This window comes from Cydia pomonella, chromosome 24 (assembly GCF_033807575.1).
Source record: "Cydia pomonella isolate Wapato2018A chromosome 24, ilCydPomo1, whole genome shotgun sequence".
Classification (NCBI taxonomy): domain Eukaryota; kingdom Metazoa; phylum Arthropoda; class Insecta; order Lepidoptera; family Tortricidae; genus Cydia; species Cydia pomonella.
The window spans coordinates 11,246,713-11,259,736 of NC_084726.1; the positions used below are offsets into that span (position 1 = coordinate 11,246,713).

Sequence of the window (13,024 nt, forward strand, 5' to 3'; positions counted from 1 at the left end):
TACATAGATGCACCAAATCACTGACGCCTTCCATTTTGGTCAATCGGGCGGAAATAACACAATATCACTAAATCATTATATTGTTATAATATATCTACTTCTTTTTATTCTACTCATCTTCATCCGTGTTTTCATCAACTAATTCCACGTCTTCTTCCGTCTCTGCGTCCACTAATTCCCCGTCAACTTCGTTAATTCCTTCTTTTTTGGTCTTATCTTCATGGTTTTTGGGCTTCTCAGAATACCGATCCAATAAAGAGGTTGTGACCTGAATAAAACGGCGTCTTTCATCGGAAATCTTATTAAGCATTATTTAAGCGGGTTCAGCTGTCGTAAGCATGTACAATCTCTTCTGTCTTATTATCCACCCAAATTTAAATTTAATTTTATCTATAATAGTCTTTAATGCCTGCTGATGATATCTCACGTATATCACGGGTATCAGGTTTTGACGACCGGTCTGGTAGTCGTTATAATGACCCTGCCAATGAAGCCAACGGTCCTGAGTTCGAATCCCGTTAAGGGTATTTATTTGTGTGATGAGCACAGATATTTGTTCCTGAGTCATGGATGTTTTCTACGTATTTAAGTATTTGTATATTATATATATATCGTTGTCTGAGTACCCACAATACTAGCCTTCTTGAGCTAACTTTATTTATACTAAATTTATTTTGTACAATTAAGTGTATTTTGTTTTATCTCACGTTGTATGTTATTTTTATTTTGTATCTTTGGTAGTTGGGGCAATAAACATTTTTTATCTTTATCTTTAACTGTGACTTAAGAGTGTCCCTATAATATTTAATTATTTATTATATTTATACGAACGCAACTCCCCCTTTTAGCATGAAATATTTACTATTGATTAACAAATACAAAAAAAAAACTTAATCGACGAAATAATAATTATCGAAACTGCTCACAAGTCAGTTCAGAAATGCAACTAAACATAAGAAAACATTTTTGTACAAGCTGAGACTGATACGCTTAGCTCGAGCTTCACACTCGCTTAGTCAATCAAAAATATGAAATTCAAGTGCATATCAAAAAGTAATATCTGCATACACGTCCGGGGACCGAGCCTGGATAATCGCTCTTACTACCTATTTCTAAGCGGTTGTTTGCCAATTGGGCCACTATAGGATATACTTAAGTCGGTCAAATTAGGATACTTATTCTCGACCAATAATTTAAACAAAAGAGAGCCGTGACGGAAATTTTTTACACTATTTTTCGCATAGCCCCATCCACCAACTGTCGCGACGAACGCGAGCCTCAACAAAATAGCAGGTAAGTCTGTGCCTTAAACAGATTTAATTGTTTATACTGGTAACACTGACAGAACATAAAAAGGTTTGAACGAATCTTTGTCAGTAGGAGGTAGAAGAGACTTTTCCCCGATGGAACAATGTTCGTAGGGGTAATCAGTTGGACAGAATAAAAGGAAGACCTGCGGGTGTAAATCGGTGAGTGTTAGAAATATAGTTTCATCATTATTTGGATTAGAGAGATGAAGGGATAACTAAGAACGAAAATTAGAATAGAAGCAGCCAAGAATAAGTCAAATGGTTGTGAGTGGACAGGGTCGGGCTATAAGGGGAGTTGTGGAGGCCCGCGGCGGAGAAAGAATCTCCGCCAAACAATCAGAATAGAATATAGATGGTATTAGAATCTAGATTAGAATATAAATCTAGAAATCACTTCATCTCTTACTCTTTAGTACTATGTTGTATATGTTCAGATGTATCTTGTCATTATGTCTTGTTTTTACTCAGGCATGGTTTCATACTAGAGTAATAAAGAATATTTACTCTGGTTGGCAACCTTACATAGATATAGACGTCACGACACCAACCGTCCGATAAGGAACTTTGTTCCAAAAATATTGAGAAACTTACATCAACGACTGATAGAATAGCAGCAACATGCTGAAACACAAACACAAAAAGGGACAGGTAAGACGACTACTATAATAAATAATAAACAAATAAATATTATAGGACATTATTACACAAATTGACTAAGTCCCACAGTAAGCTCAATAAGGCTTGTGTTGAGGGTACTTAGACAACGACATATATAATATATAAATATTTATAAATACTTAAATACATAGAAAACACCCATGACTCAGGAACAAATATCCATGCTCATCACACGAATAAATGCCCTTACCAGGATTTGAACCCGGGACCATCAGCTTCGTAGGCAGGGTCACTACCCACTAGGCCAAAACGGTCGTCAAATACACTAATAGTTATTTGTTTTACAAGGGGGCAAAGTGGTAGTTTATCCGCTCATGCTAATATTGATACCCGAGCAAGCGAAAGATTCCATAAGAAGAGGAATTTTAAGCGTTGCGAGAGTTTCAAAGTACGAGAGTTAAACAAACTATGCCCCGGAGTAAAACAAAAATTTTTTCACCATACCAACCCGAGGATAATACTAACTATGAAATTAAAAAAAAATCAAATCCGAATGAACGTAATAAAAAATGTATTATTCAAAATCATCATTTAAAAGTCAATTCTATCAGCTAATAACAAGGAAACAACTCAAAATTTGCATCTGATTACTTTGCTGCACATGTGGATAAAATGCAACTTTTTCATTCGTTTTTGAACAATCAAGAGGGCCTTTACCAGTTGGTGTGGTGAAAAAACATAAACATGGACGATAACTCGATAAGTATTAGAGGCGCTAACCTAAATCTAAAGGTACCGTTTGGATACTGACTATACGATATTACTGCCGACTGGAATGCTGTCGCTAATATCAAAAAGTGGCTGTGACATAATCGGACAGACAGACGGACATGACGAATCTATAAGGGTTCCGTTTTTTTCCATTTGGCTACGGAACCCTAAAAAGGGCAGCAACAGCAATTTTGACATTTGTGACAGTAATATACAGTCGGCCATGAAGCAGAGGAATTAACAGCAATAAACTCTGGAGATATACATTTTTATTTATTTATTTGAAATTTGATTCAGGTAACAAGGCCCGGCCCATATTAGATATACCTCCATCTTACAGAAAACCGCAGCCAAATAAAACTAGACCCTACTGATAGTGTTGTGTTCCTGCCGGTGAGTAAGGTTGCCAGAGCTCAACGAGGGTCGGCGACGCGCTTGTAACAGTAACACCTCTGGAGTTGCAGGCGTCCATAGGGAGATATATACGGAGACTGCTTACTATCAGGCGAGCCGTATGTTTGTTTGCCACCGACGTGGTATAAAAAAATACAAAAACAAATTTTTAACAAGTAGCTTCGTCTGCGAGCGATAAATTTTTATTTTAAAGGAAAGAATGGACTTGAACCCGCAACTTCAAAATTAAAAAAAACATGTTAATGTGTTGCCCCGGAACCTCCGAAACATAACACCCTTCGGCCAGAAGTCGGCGCATTCGGTTCCCTGCAGCGGTCGCGGCACGCGGGACGCGATATTGTTCAGTAAACCAAGATAAGTCTGCAGCGATTTTGATAGTCCAGACCGTGCAAGTGTTATTTTAAATGGCAAACTTCTATGAAATGATGCATAATGTCATCATTTGTAACCCTTGCACAGTCTATCCTATCAAAATCATTGCAAAGTTCTTGGTCTAAGTCTACCAAAGAGAATTTTAAATAGAAGTGGATAGTCAAAGTAAAATTTGAAGTCACACTAAATTTACTGTCATCTTTCGACACATGATTAAAACTATTAGAACGCCAATTGACTTTGATCCTTATTCTTTCAGCGATATGTATTAAATATCAAAAAGTGGCGCCATCTACTAGAGCATAGGCCAAAGGTGGCGGCATCTGTTCGGGTGATGGCGCGATGTCAGTTAATGTACTGTGGCTACAAATTTTGCTTTGACAATCCACCTCTATTTCAAATTATCTTTGACTCTACCAACATTTTTGAAGCCTGTTCTTACCGTAACTATTTTCATAGCGCCCACAAGTGCAGTGCCGAGAAACAACTTCTTCTTTGGTTGCTTCTTCATGGTGTGCTATAAACACAACACTTAGGCTGGTCGTAGTGTTGCGCTGACCGACGGTGCGGAGCAATCCTCACCCGATCAATATTTATTAAGTTCAGAGAGCGTTTTAGAGTAAAGCTGACCGGTCCGCGAGGTTGGCGGTCCGCGCGGACATATACTTCATACAAATAGTCGGTGCGGATCGCCCCGCACTGACGGTCAGCGCGACACTACAACACAGCGGTGGCAGCAAGTGCATTTTTATCGCCTTTCACTATGCTTGTCACTTTCGCACTTAAAGCCCGACGAGATATATATGATTATTGTCAAGAGGGCGCTTTTATTCTCATAGGGTGACAGTCCAGTTTAGTATGAAAAATTTAGTTCCAATGAAATTCCGCAATATGGCGCGTGATCATATATTACTGGTCAGACTTTACTGGTACTTGTTAGAACGTGACAGGCATGGTGACAGGCAATAAATATGCGACCGTATATTTGAACATGACCTTGAACATGTGCGTGCATCTGACATCAAATCGTATCTGAATCATATCAATTAGTTGTCATTCTCGCAGGCATCTCGCTCGCACCAATACATGTACGGACAAGTCAAAGCGAAATAATTCAATACCGGTTTGATGTTAAGTGCACGTTCAAATTGGCTTGATAAATAACTTGATAATATTTAATAGTTTTTTGTTTTACAAGGGGGCAAAGTTGTTTGTTGTCTACATTTGACAATTCAGTTCGTTGAAATATCTCCTTCATGTAGGTATATTGGTAAATTTAAAACACATATTACTTATTCATAGTCTATTATGTATATTTCTGTGACATAGCTATTTCTTCATACACTGTTTTGGACAAGTAGCAGATGATACTTAGAATAAACCAATGCGAGTGAAATCTAAAAAAAAAACGTGAGCAATAAATGTTTTATACCTGGACACTGGCCTGAATGGGTTTAAAAAGTAACTTTGTAGTATAATATATTATGTTTAATCTGTGTATACACTTCTGTGACGAACAAAAATTGCGTACTTACATCTTTTAACTGCCTCTGAAATAAGAATGAGATAAGAATAATAAGATTAATAAGAATATTTCAACCAATTGCATTTTCAATAAACGTTTTATCTGATTTTGCTATATGATAAATAAATAAATATTATAGGACATTATTACACAAATTGACTAAGTCCCACAGTAAGCTCAATAAGGCTTGTTTTGAGGGTACTTAGACAACGATATATATAATATATAAATATTTATAAATACTTAAATACATAGAAAACATCCATTACTCAGGAACAAATATCCATGCTCATCATACGCTCATCATCATTCATCATGCTCATGATGGGGTAAAATACTTGGGATCAATGTCAAGTTCATCGGTACTAACCTCTGATTTGGCTCAAAATTTACCGTTGGGACATCACCAGTCATTCATCATTCTCCAGATATGTGCCTGCGTCTAAACTCTGTCGAACCATACTAAATGTATGAAAAGTTTGACGGAGTTGAGACTGACCGAAGTCATATAATTTGAGAATGATCCAGTATGGATGCGGATGGCGTTAACCAAGTGATGAAATAAATGTCATGTTTTATTGCCAAAGTTTTTATACTTGCCAACTATGGGTAAAATATACACGAAAAGCCTACATACAAGTTTGTTGAAGCCAGGGTACCTGACTTCTTTGCCATTATTAGAAACCGAATAGCGTCGTTCTGGACCAGGGTACGCATTTCTAATAATAGGCTAATCATGACAGTAAATGAGAACATTTACCAAAATGTGTTCTTTCTGCATTGGTTGTCCGCGCATCAGCAACCGAACCGTAAGTAGTTTTTAGTGTTTATTTATATTTTTTATATGTACTGTATTTTTTTAAACTGTATTTTATTTTTACTGTATTTCTGTATCTTTTTTTTTTAATTTGTATTTTAAAATTATGTAATGGGTCTATTGCCTGAATAAAGAAACATTCATTCATTAATTCATTAACATCGCGTAATTTTAACTGATTAACACTGTCATTCTCTCGAAGATTGAACTTATCAGTGCTTTGAAGTTTAAACAATTAGTAGTGGCAGACAGAACAATTAATTGAGTAACTCCTAAATAATTAGCTCCTAAGTAATAAGTAACTTAGGACCTGTTTCACAATGTCCAAGTAAAGTCCTGAATAAGCTACTTGCCACTTATCTGACGAATAAAGTATTCGTTGGCGTCTCACAATCTTCAAATAAGTGCTAAGTTTTGCAGGAAGTGTTATCTGGCAGTTAATTTTTTCGTTAATTAGCTAGATATCCAATACTTTACTCAGACTTTGTAAAAAAGACCGGTCTAAAATACATTTGAAAATGTTCGTGTGATTACTATTTAGATGTCGTAGTTCTATAGCAAAAAATGTTTATGAATGGAAGAAAAAACCCAGACGAAACTAAACAAAACATTAATAAATATACCTAAGTAAATACATATTGAATTTGTAGTTTATATAATAATATAGTTGTAGTACTGGACTATGATTATGTGATATAACACTTTAAACTCTCGCATTTTGTACACATATTTAATAACATTAAGGGGTCTACCGCGATTAAATATCATTGATTATTGATTGACACATGATTATTATTCAACGACTATGAGTTTGCGGCGCTCGCGGTTAAGACTTTGGGCCCCTGGTCAGCCCACATGAAAGAATTTATGAGGGCACTGTCGGCGCTGGTCGACACCACAGGGGACCCCAGGACTGACACGTACCTCTCTTAACGTATCACCCTTGCGATACAGAGAGGTAACGCTGCCAGTGTCATGGGGTCCATGCCCCGGGCCGATTTATTGGACGGGGTGTTCTCTTTGTGATTGGGTTTGTTATTTTGTAGGTAAGTATATTTTTATTTTTCCTTTGTTATTTTCTTTCCTTAATTTTAAGTTTAGTATTATTTATTTGTAGTAATTAACAGATGTGATTGTGTAGAAATCTTATGGTTATGTGGTTTTACGGTAAATAATTAACAAGTAAGCAAATAGCTTCTAAGCAAGTAACTCTTAAGTAAGTAACTAAGCAAGTGCCTAACCTGTAAGTAAGTAACTCCTTACCATCCTATGACCAGTTCTTTGTGCTTCATAATGCGCGTAAATACCAAAAGACAAACAAATTAGGAGCAAAACACGCATGACTGCCCGCATAAAACAAACTACCTATAGGTATCTGTTAAATTTATATACTACTTCGCAAAATTTACAGCTGACGTAATTTTTTCCCCTGTTATTTAAATTTATGTCTGGTATATGAAATCTTATTTGTCTTTTGGAATCAATTATAGCAAGTCAAGAATTATTATTCACTGTATTGTGTCTAATGATACAATCAGAGTTTAATTAAAAAGTTCGTTAAAGATAATTGTGATTGTCTCAGCCACAAACTCATAATTACAAACAGATAACAATTTCGATATAAATCGACGTCATTATTTTTAATTATAATAATACAACTATCTTTTCAATTCTTCAGTTTAATATAATGGCCAAAATAAACGAATCAATATTAGAAAACTAATACAATACGTTGAGACATACAAGATATCGATGTTTTTCAATCAATGCTTCAATTAAAATTCTATTTCATTTGAAATAGAGCTATCGTGAGCCTAAAATTGATTATTTCATGGTAAAATCCAATTAAGTCTGTTCATAGATACGAGTAAACAGAAGTGCGTTAAATACGATCATGTACACACTGTGGCTACTGTGTTTGTTGGCTACCGCAGGATGGGGCATCGAACATCCTTCCCTGGTAAGTTGTAATACTAGAAAATCCGGAAAGAGTTCAAGTACTGATTTGGATCAACTCTTAATAATATTAGTTGTAGTATTATGCAGGCATAATCCTGAAAACTTTGATTTTTTTTATGTTAGCATAGTCAGCAAACGAGCAGACGAGCCGCCTGATGGGAAGCGGTCATCGCCACCCATGGACACAAGAGTACCTCAAGAGAGTTCAAGAGTACCTATTCTGCATCAACTATCCCCTAGAATTTAAAACAAAAAGTTTTATCTAGCTTCAAAATAATACGACCCTTTTCTATTAAGCACTTCATGCTTCAGCTTTTTCGATTTCCCCGGCTCGTACCCATGAGTTTTTCTTACTTGGACTTATGTACGAAATATTATTTGATATTTACCAGTCGCTTTTCGGTGAAGGAAAACATCGTGAGGAAACAGGACTAATCCCAATAAGGCTTAGTTTACCCTCTGAGTTGGAAGGTCATATGGCAGTCGCTTTCGTAAAAACTAGAGCCTACGCCAATTCTAGGGATTAGTTGCCAAGCGGACCCCAGGCTCACATGAGCGGTGGCAAAAAATGCCGGGACAACGCGAGGATGAATTGAGATGTTTCAACTTTCTCGATCTCGGTTAGGAGAAAATAAGTGTCCCAATTTGGAAAATAGATTCAAATTATCTATAAATAATAATATCTTCAATTGAAGAGAAGAAATGAGTTTATTCAGTAAATAAGGAAATCAAATAAAATCTACAATTACAACAAAAAGTAACATACATTTGGAAAAAATACACACAAAACAATAATATATAAATAAACTACGAGTACAAGGCTAAATAAACTATCTTATTCTAAAAGACCTCCGCGAGCTGTACCGGGTGGGTGCAAAGGTGCCCATCACACATGCCACGTTACTGCGCTGGATAGCGATGGCCAATCTCTGCGCCAGGTACGAACCCGCGCGTGCATCAGAGATCTCCTCCCTAATCCTACGTCCCTTATAAATGCTATGGCGTCAGATCCCCAACACCCCGTTGCCTCGAAGGCGAGAGGCACAAAATAATAATTCTCTCTCGGCTCTCCGAAAATTTTTGCTCAAAAAAATATTATTAATGGTTGATATTTTTCGTTACAGTCTCACCGTGTGTACTTGCAATTGAAACAGGTATTTTATATATTATTAAAAAAGTATCGTATATAGGGACTTATATAGCTTCTGGTTTTTTTTATCCTAAGAATAATAACTAATCAAGTACATTTTTAAACATCATAAGTTTTTGTAAGAAAATAGTAAGTTAAAAAAATGCTAACCTTGATTTATTCTATATTTTTTTATAGCTAATAGTAAGTATTTTAGTGGAGTATATCTACATCTTTTTAACTTTATTGTTTTATAAATAAACCTCTTTTTTTAGGGTTCCGTAGCCAAATGGCAAAAAACGGAACCCTTATAGATTCGTCATGTCCGTCTGTCTGTCCGATTCTGTCACAGCCACTTTTTTCCGAAACTATAAAAGCTATACTGTTCAAACTTGGTAAGTAGATGTATTCTATGAACCGCATTATGATGTTTACACAAAAATAGAAAAAATACAATAAATTTTGGGGGTCCCCCATACTTAGTCCCCCATACTAACTGAAACTCAAAAAATCTTTTTTCATCAAACCCATACGTGTGGGGTATCTATGGATAGGTCTTTAAAAATGATATTGAGGTTTCTAATATCATTTTTTTCTAAACTGAATAGTTTGCGCGAGAGACACTTCCAAAGTGGTAAAAAGTGTGTCCCCCCCCCCCCCCCGTAACTTCTAAAATAACAGAATGAAAAATCTAAAAAAAAATATATGATATACATTGCCATGCAAACTTCCACCGAAAATTGGTTCGAACGAGATCTAGTAAGTAGTTTTTTTTTAATACGTCATAAAAATTAAAAAAAAAATTTTTTTTCATCAAACCCATACGTGTGGGGTATCTAGGGATAGGTCTTCAAAAATGATATTTAGGTTTCTAATATCATTTTTTTCTAAACTGAATAGTTTGCGCGAGAGACACTTCCAAAGTGAAAAAATGTGTGTCCCCCCCCCCCCTGTAACTTCTAAAATAACAGAATGAAAAATCTAAAAAAAATATATGATATACATTACCATGCAAACTTCCAACGAAAATTGGTTTGAACCAGATCTAGTAAGTAGTTTTTTTTAATACGTCATAAATGGTACGGAACCCTTCATGGGCGAGTCCGACTCGCACTTGGCCGCTTTTTTGTTATTCAAAAAGATACATAAATTGTGTTATTAAACCTAAAAATATGTTTCAAGGCTCGTCCGCGTCCGCTAGCCATAATGGGGCAAAATGTAAGTGACCTATGTCGTTGCTTATTTCCAAATAATTTTATTTTCTTTTTTAAAGAAAGAAACTTCTTTTTTTTCAAGAAATTATTTTATAAGTACCTTTATTATTACTGCATATGTTACATTACCATTTTAATGAATATAATAAGTTATTCTCTATTCCAACAAAAAAAATGAAGCAGTGATATAAACGTAAAAAAGTGCTAAAACGAGTAATAAGCATTATTAACTTTCCAAATAAAAATTAATTTTAATGCCTATACGAGTATTTAACATTTGATTTTAAATTATTTTAAATTCTGTATTTCTGCAGCTAGCTCACGTAAAAAAAGTTGCAGAGGTAAGTAAATATTAAGAACCTTTTTAAACAAAGATAATTGGGTATGTACTTATACATCACCTTATGTATAAACGTAGTTCTAACTTGAGTAGAAACCGTTAAAATAAATTGTAGAGTATCATTGTAAAATGATGTGTGTATTATGTCACTTATCAAGTCTTAAATAGGTATGTACTTTTTTTTACAGCTAGCCAAGAAACTTTTCCGTGGCCTAAAGGTAAAGGAAATCACATGTAGGCTTCGTAGTAGTATGTAGTATGTGTGTGTGTGTGTGTGTGTGTGTCGTAGTATGTAGGTTTCTGTCCAACGATAATTCTTGGGAATTTGATAGATTAGGTAATGAATATACATTATAAATGGAACTCTTCTTAAACGTTCCACAGATAAATATGACGACTACCATTATCGGTCCGAACCAATCAAATGAAAGACAACCGAAATTATTAATATTCGTAAGCCCTTATAGATAATATACGTATTAAACCTGAGTTAACCCGATTTTTTTATTATAAACTGATTGGTGATTGGCCATAGTCACACCTGATGGAAAGTGAAGACAGGGCCTAAGATGGAGCTCGCCGGTTCAGTAGTAGCCTATTCACGCTTGTTTTAAGAGACCGAGGTCATATTTATCAGGGAATACAGATGGCGGGAGCGCATTCCATTCTTTAGCCGACGTACCAAAAAAGAGGATGCAATCCGCTTCCTGCGAACAAATCTTTTACCACGAATGGGTGCATTCGCTCCCCGCCCCTGGATGACCAATGATGAAAAGGGGAAGGTGGGATCAGGTCGTGCAGTCCTGTGCGCACACCCCTGAATGTATCCGATAGAACACCGTAAATAGTGTATTCCAGTCTCTAATAAGATCTCATACAATCTCAAGGTCCATACAGAATACCTATTCTGATTTAACAATTTGTTCCGGTTTTGATCTTGTTTGATTACTTTTGATACAACGTTGAGAATAGCTCAGACAGATTGGTGCAGGCGAAATGAAGCGGAATACGTGCGTGAGAAGCGCACAAATCAGGAAGACGATCGTTATGGTCGTATCAAAATAGGCTTCAAACCATAATAAATCGTTAAATCTGATTGGGCCTCGGTGACGATCTCGAAAATACTATGTCACGCACACGAGTCACGGATGGTAGTTTCAGAGGTCCTAGCGCGATAACGAAATTTTGATATTCGTTTTTCTGGTACACTCCAGATTGTGTTTTGATGCGAGTCTTGCACGAGTTACTGAAGTCGGCGATTGCGCCCAAGCATTTTTGAAAAGCAGACATTTGATTTTAATTAAGCATAAATTTATTTATTACAGCTAGACGTAAGATATTTTTATATTGTTTCATAATATTGAGAAACTAGAGTTTATCGCTTTACCTAGGTCTATATATTAAACCGAAATAGTTAATAGTCCGTCTGCAACAGTTGATTCGAAAGATTCGCGTTCGCGTTAATAACTTAGAAATTTAAGTTTTTATTAATTTATAGTAAACTGAGTACAGTACCCCTAGTGTAAATATTTTCGACAGCGAAACGTGACGTACGCGTTTGCGTTAAGTGTCATTTTGTATGAGATTTTTGACTTTCCAAAACGTCCCGCTTGGCGCGCTGTTTAAAAACCCATACAAAATGAGACTTAACGCAAACGCGTACGTCACGTTTCGCTATCGACTAAATTTACACTAGGGGTACTGGTTACTATCTTAAACTAACCTCTGGCCCTACTAAAAAGGGAGACTCCTAACATGACTCTCTGCATGACACTAAATTTTATACATAATTTTAAGTTTCGACGTTTTTATTCGACGACCGATCTGGCCTAGTACGTAGTGACCCTGCCTATGAAGCCGATGGTCCCGGGTTCAAATCCTGATAAGGGCATTTATTCGTGATGAGCATGGATATTTGTTCCTGAGTCATGTATGTTTTCTATGTATTTAAGTATTTATAAATATGTATATATTATATATATCGTTGTCTAAGTACCCGCAACACTTCTTACTTAGTCAATTTGTGTAATAATGTCCTATAATAAAAAATAAATAAAAAAGTACCTATGTACATGTTTTATTACGTACGTCTTACATAAATTTAATTTAAAATTTCAGGTTGTAAGTTTTTAATAACATTAGTTACTTGTAATACATGTGGCCAAAAAACCATTAGTTCCAATGTATATATTTATTTTTGACTTAAAAAACTGAACAGTTTAGAATTAACCAATATATTCATGAAAGTATTATCTAGCGAAGACAAATTTAAACAAATGTATATACTTAATGGAACATGTTGATTAAATGGAAAAAAAAAAACGCTTTCTTATAACGGTGTTTATACACGGTGCTCAAGAGGAACCCGAAAGATTTTAGCCACGTACTTTTGAGGCCAAAAGAAGGAAAAATGTTATATGAGTTTCACAAAATTTCGCCAAAAAAATGGTTTTTTGTTTTCAAATTTAAACGTTACATACGTTTGTACATAAAAAGTGAATGTTATGGTAAAACTGGCACTGAAAATATTTTTTTAGATTTTTTTTGGTAAAACT

At 35.5% G+C, this 13,024-nt stretch overlaps 1 protein-coding gene and 1 long non-coding RNA gene across 2 annotated transcripts; one reads left to right on the forward strand and one right to left on the reverse strand.

The window, feature by feature from the left end:
• Positions 1-68: 68 nt before the first annotated feature.
• On the reverse strand, positions 69-7,372 carry LOC133530913 (uncharacterized). Its single transcript, XM_061868991.1, has 5 exons — positions 7,091-7,372; positions 5,021-5,035; positions 3,928-4,002; positions 1,902-1,931; positions 69-268 (listed from the first exon to the last, which is right to left on the reverse strand). Exons 1-5 carry the CDS (start codon positions 7,178-7,180, stop codon positions 110-112), a joined length of 369 nt encoding a protein of 122 aa, XP_061724975.1. The 5' UTR covers positions 7,181-7,372; the 3' UTR covers positions 69-109.
• A 2,249-nt stretch (positions 7,373-9,621) lies between these two features.
• LOC133530929 (uncharacterized) lies at positions 9,622-10,690 on the forward strand. The gene is made up of 3 exons (XR_009801406.1): positions 9,622-10,133; positions 10,444-10,470; positions 10,658-10,690. It is a non-coding gene; the product is annotated as an uncharacterized LOC133530929 (long non-coding RNA).
• The last annotated feature ends 2,334 nt before the right edge of the window (positions 10,691-13,024 follow it).

Excerpts from the sequence above, each read along its gene's own strand:
- LOC133530913 (XM_061868991.1), bottom strand. The coding sequence starts at position 7,180 with ATGCGGGCAGTCATGCGTGTTTTGCTCCTAATTTGTTTGTCTTTTGGT. Across the intron at positions 1,932-3,927 it reads GCGCTATGAAAATAGTTACG|CATGTTGCTGCTATTCTATC; the intron begins GTAAGAACAGGC and ends TTTGTGTTTCAG. Across the intron at positions 269-1,901 it reads CTATTCTATCAGTCGTTGAT|GTCACAACCTCTTTATTGGA; the intron begins GTAAGTTTCTCA and ends CGTTTTATTCAG.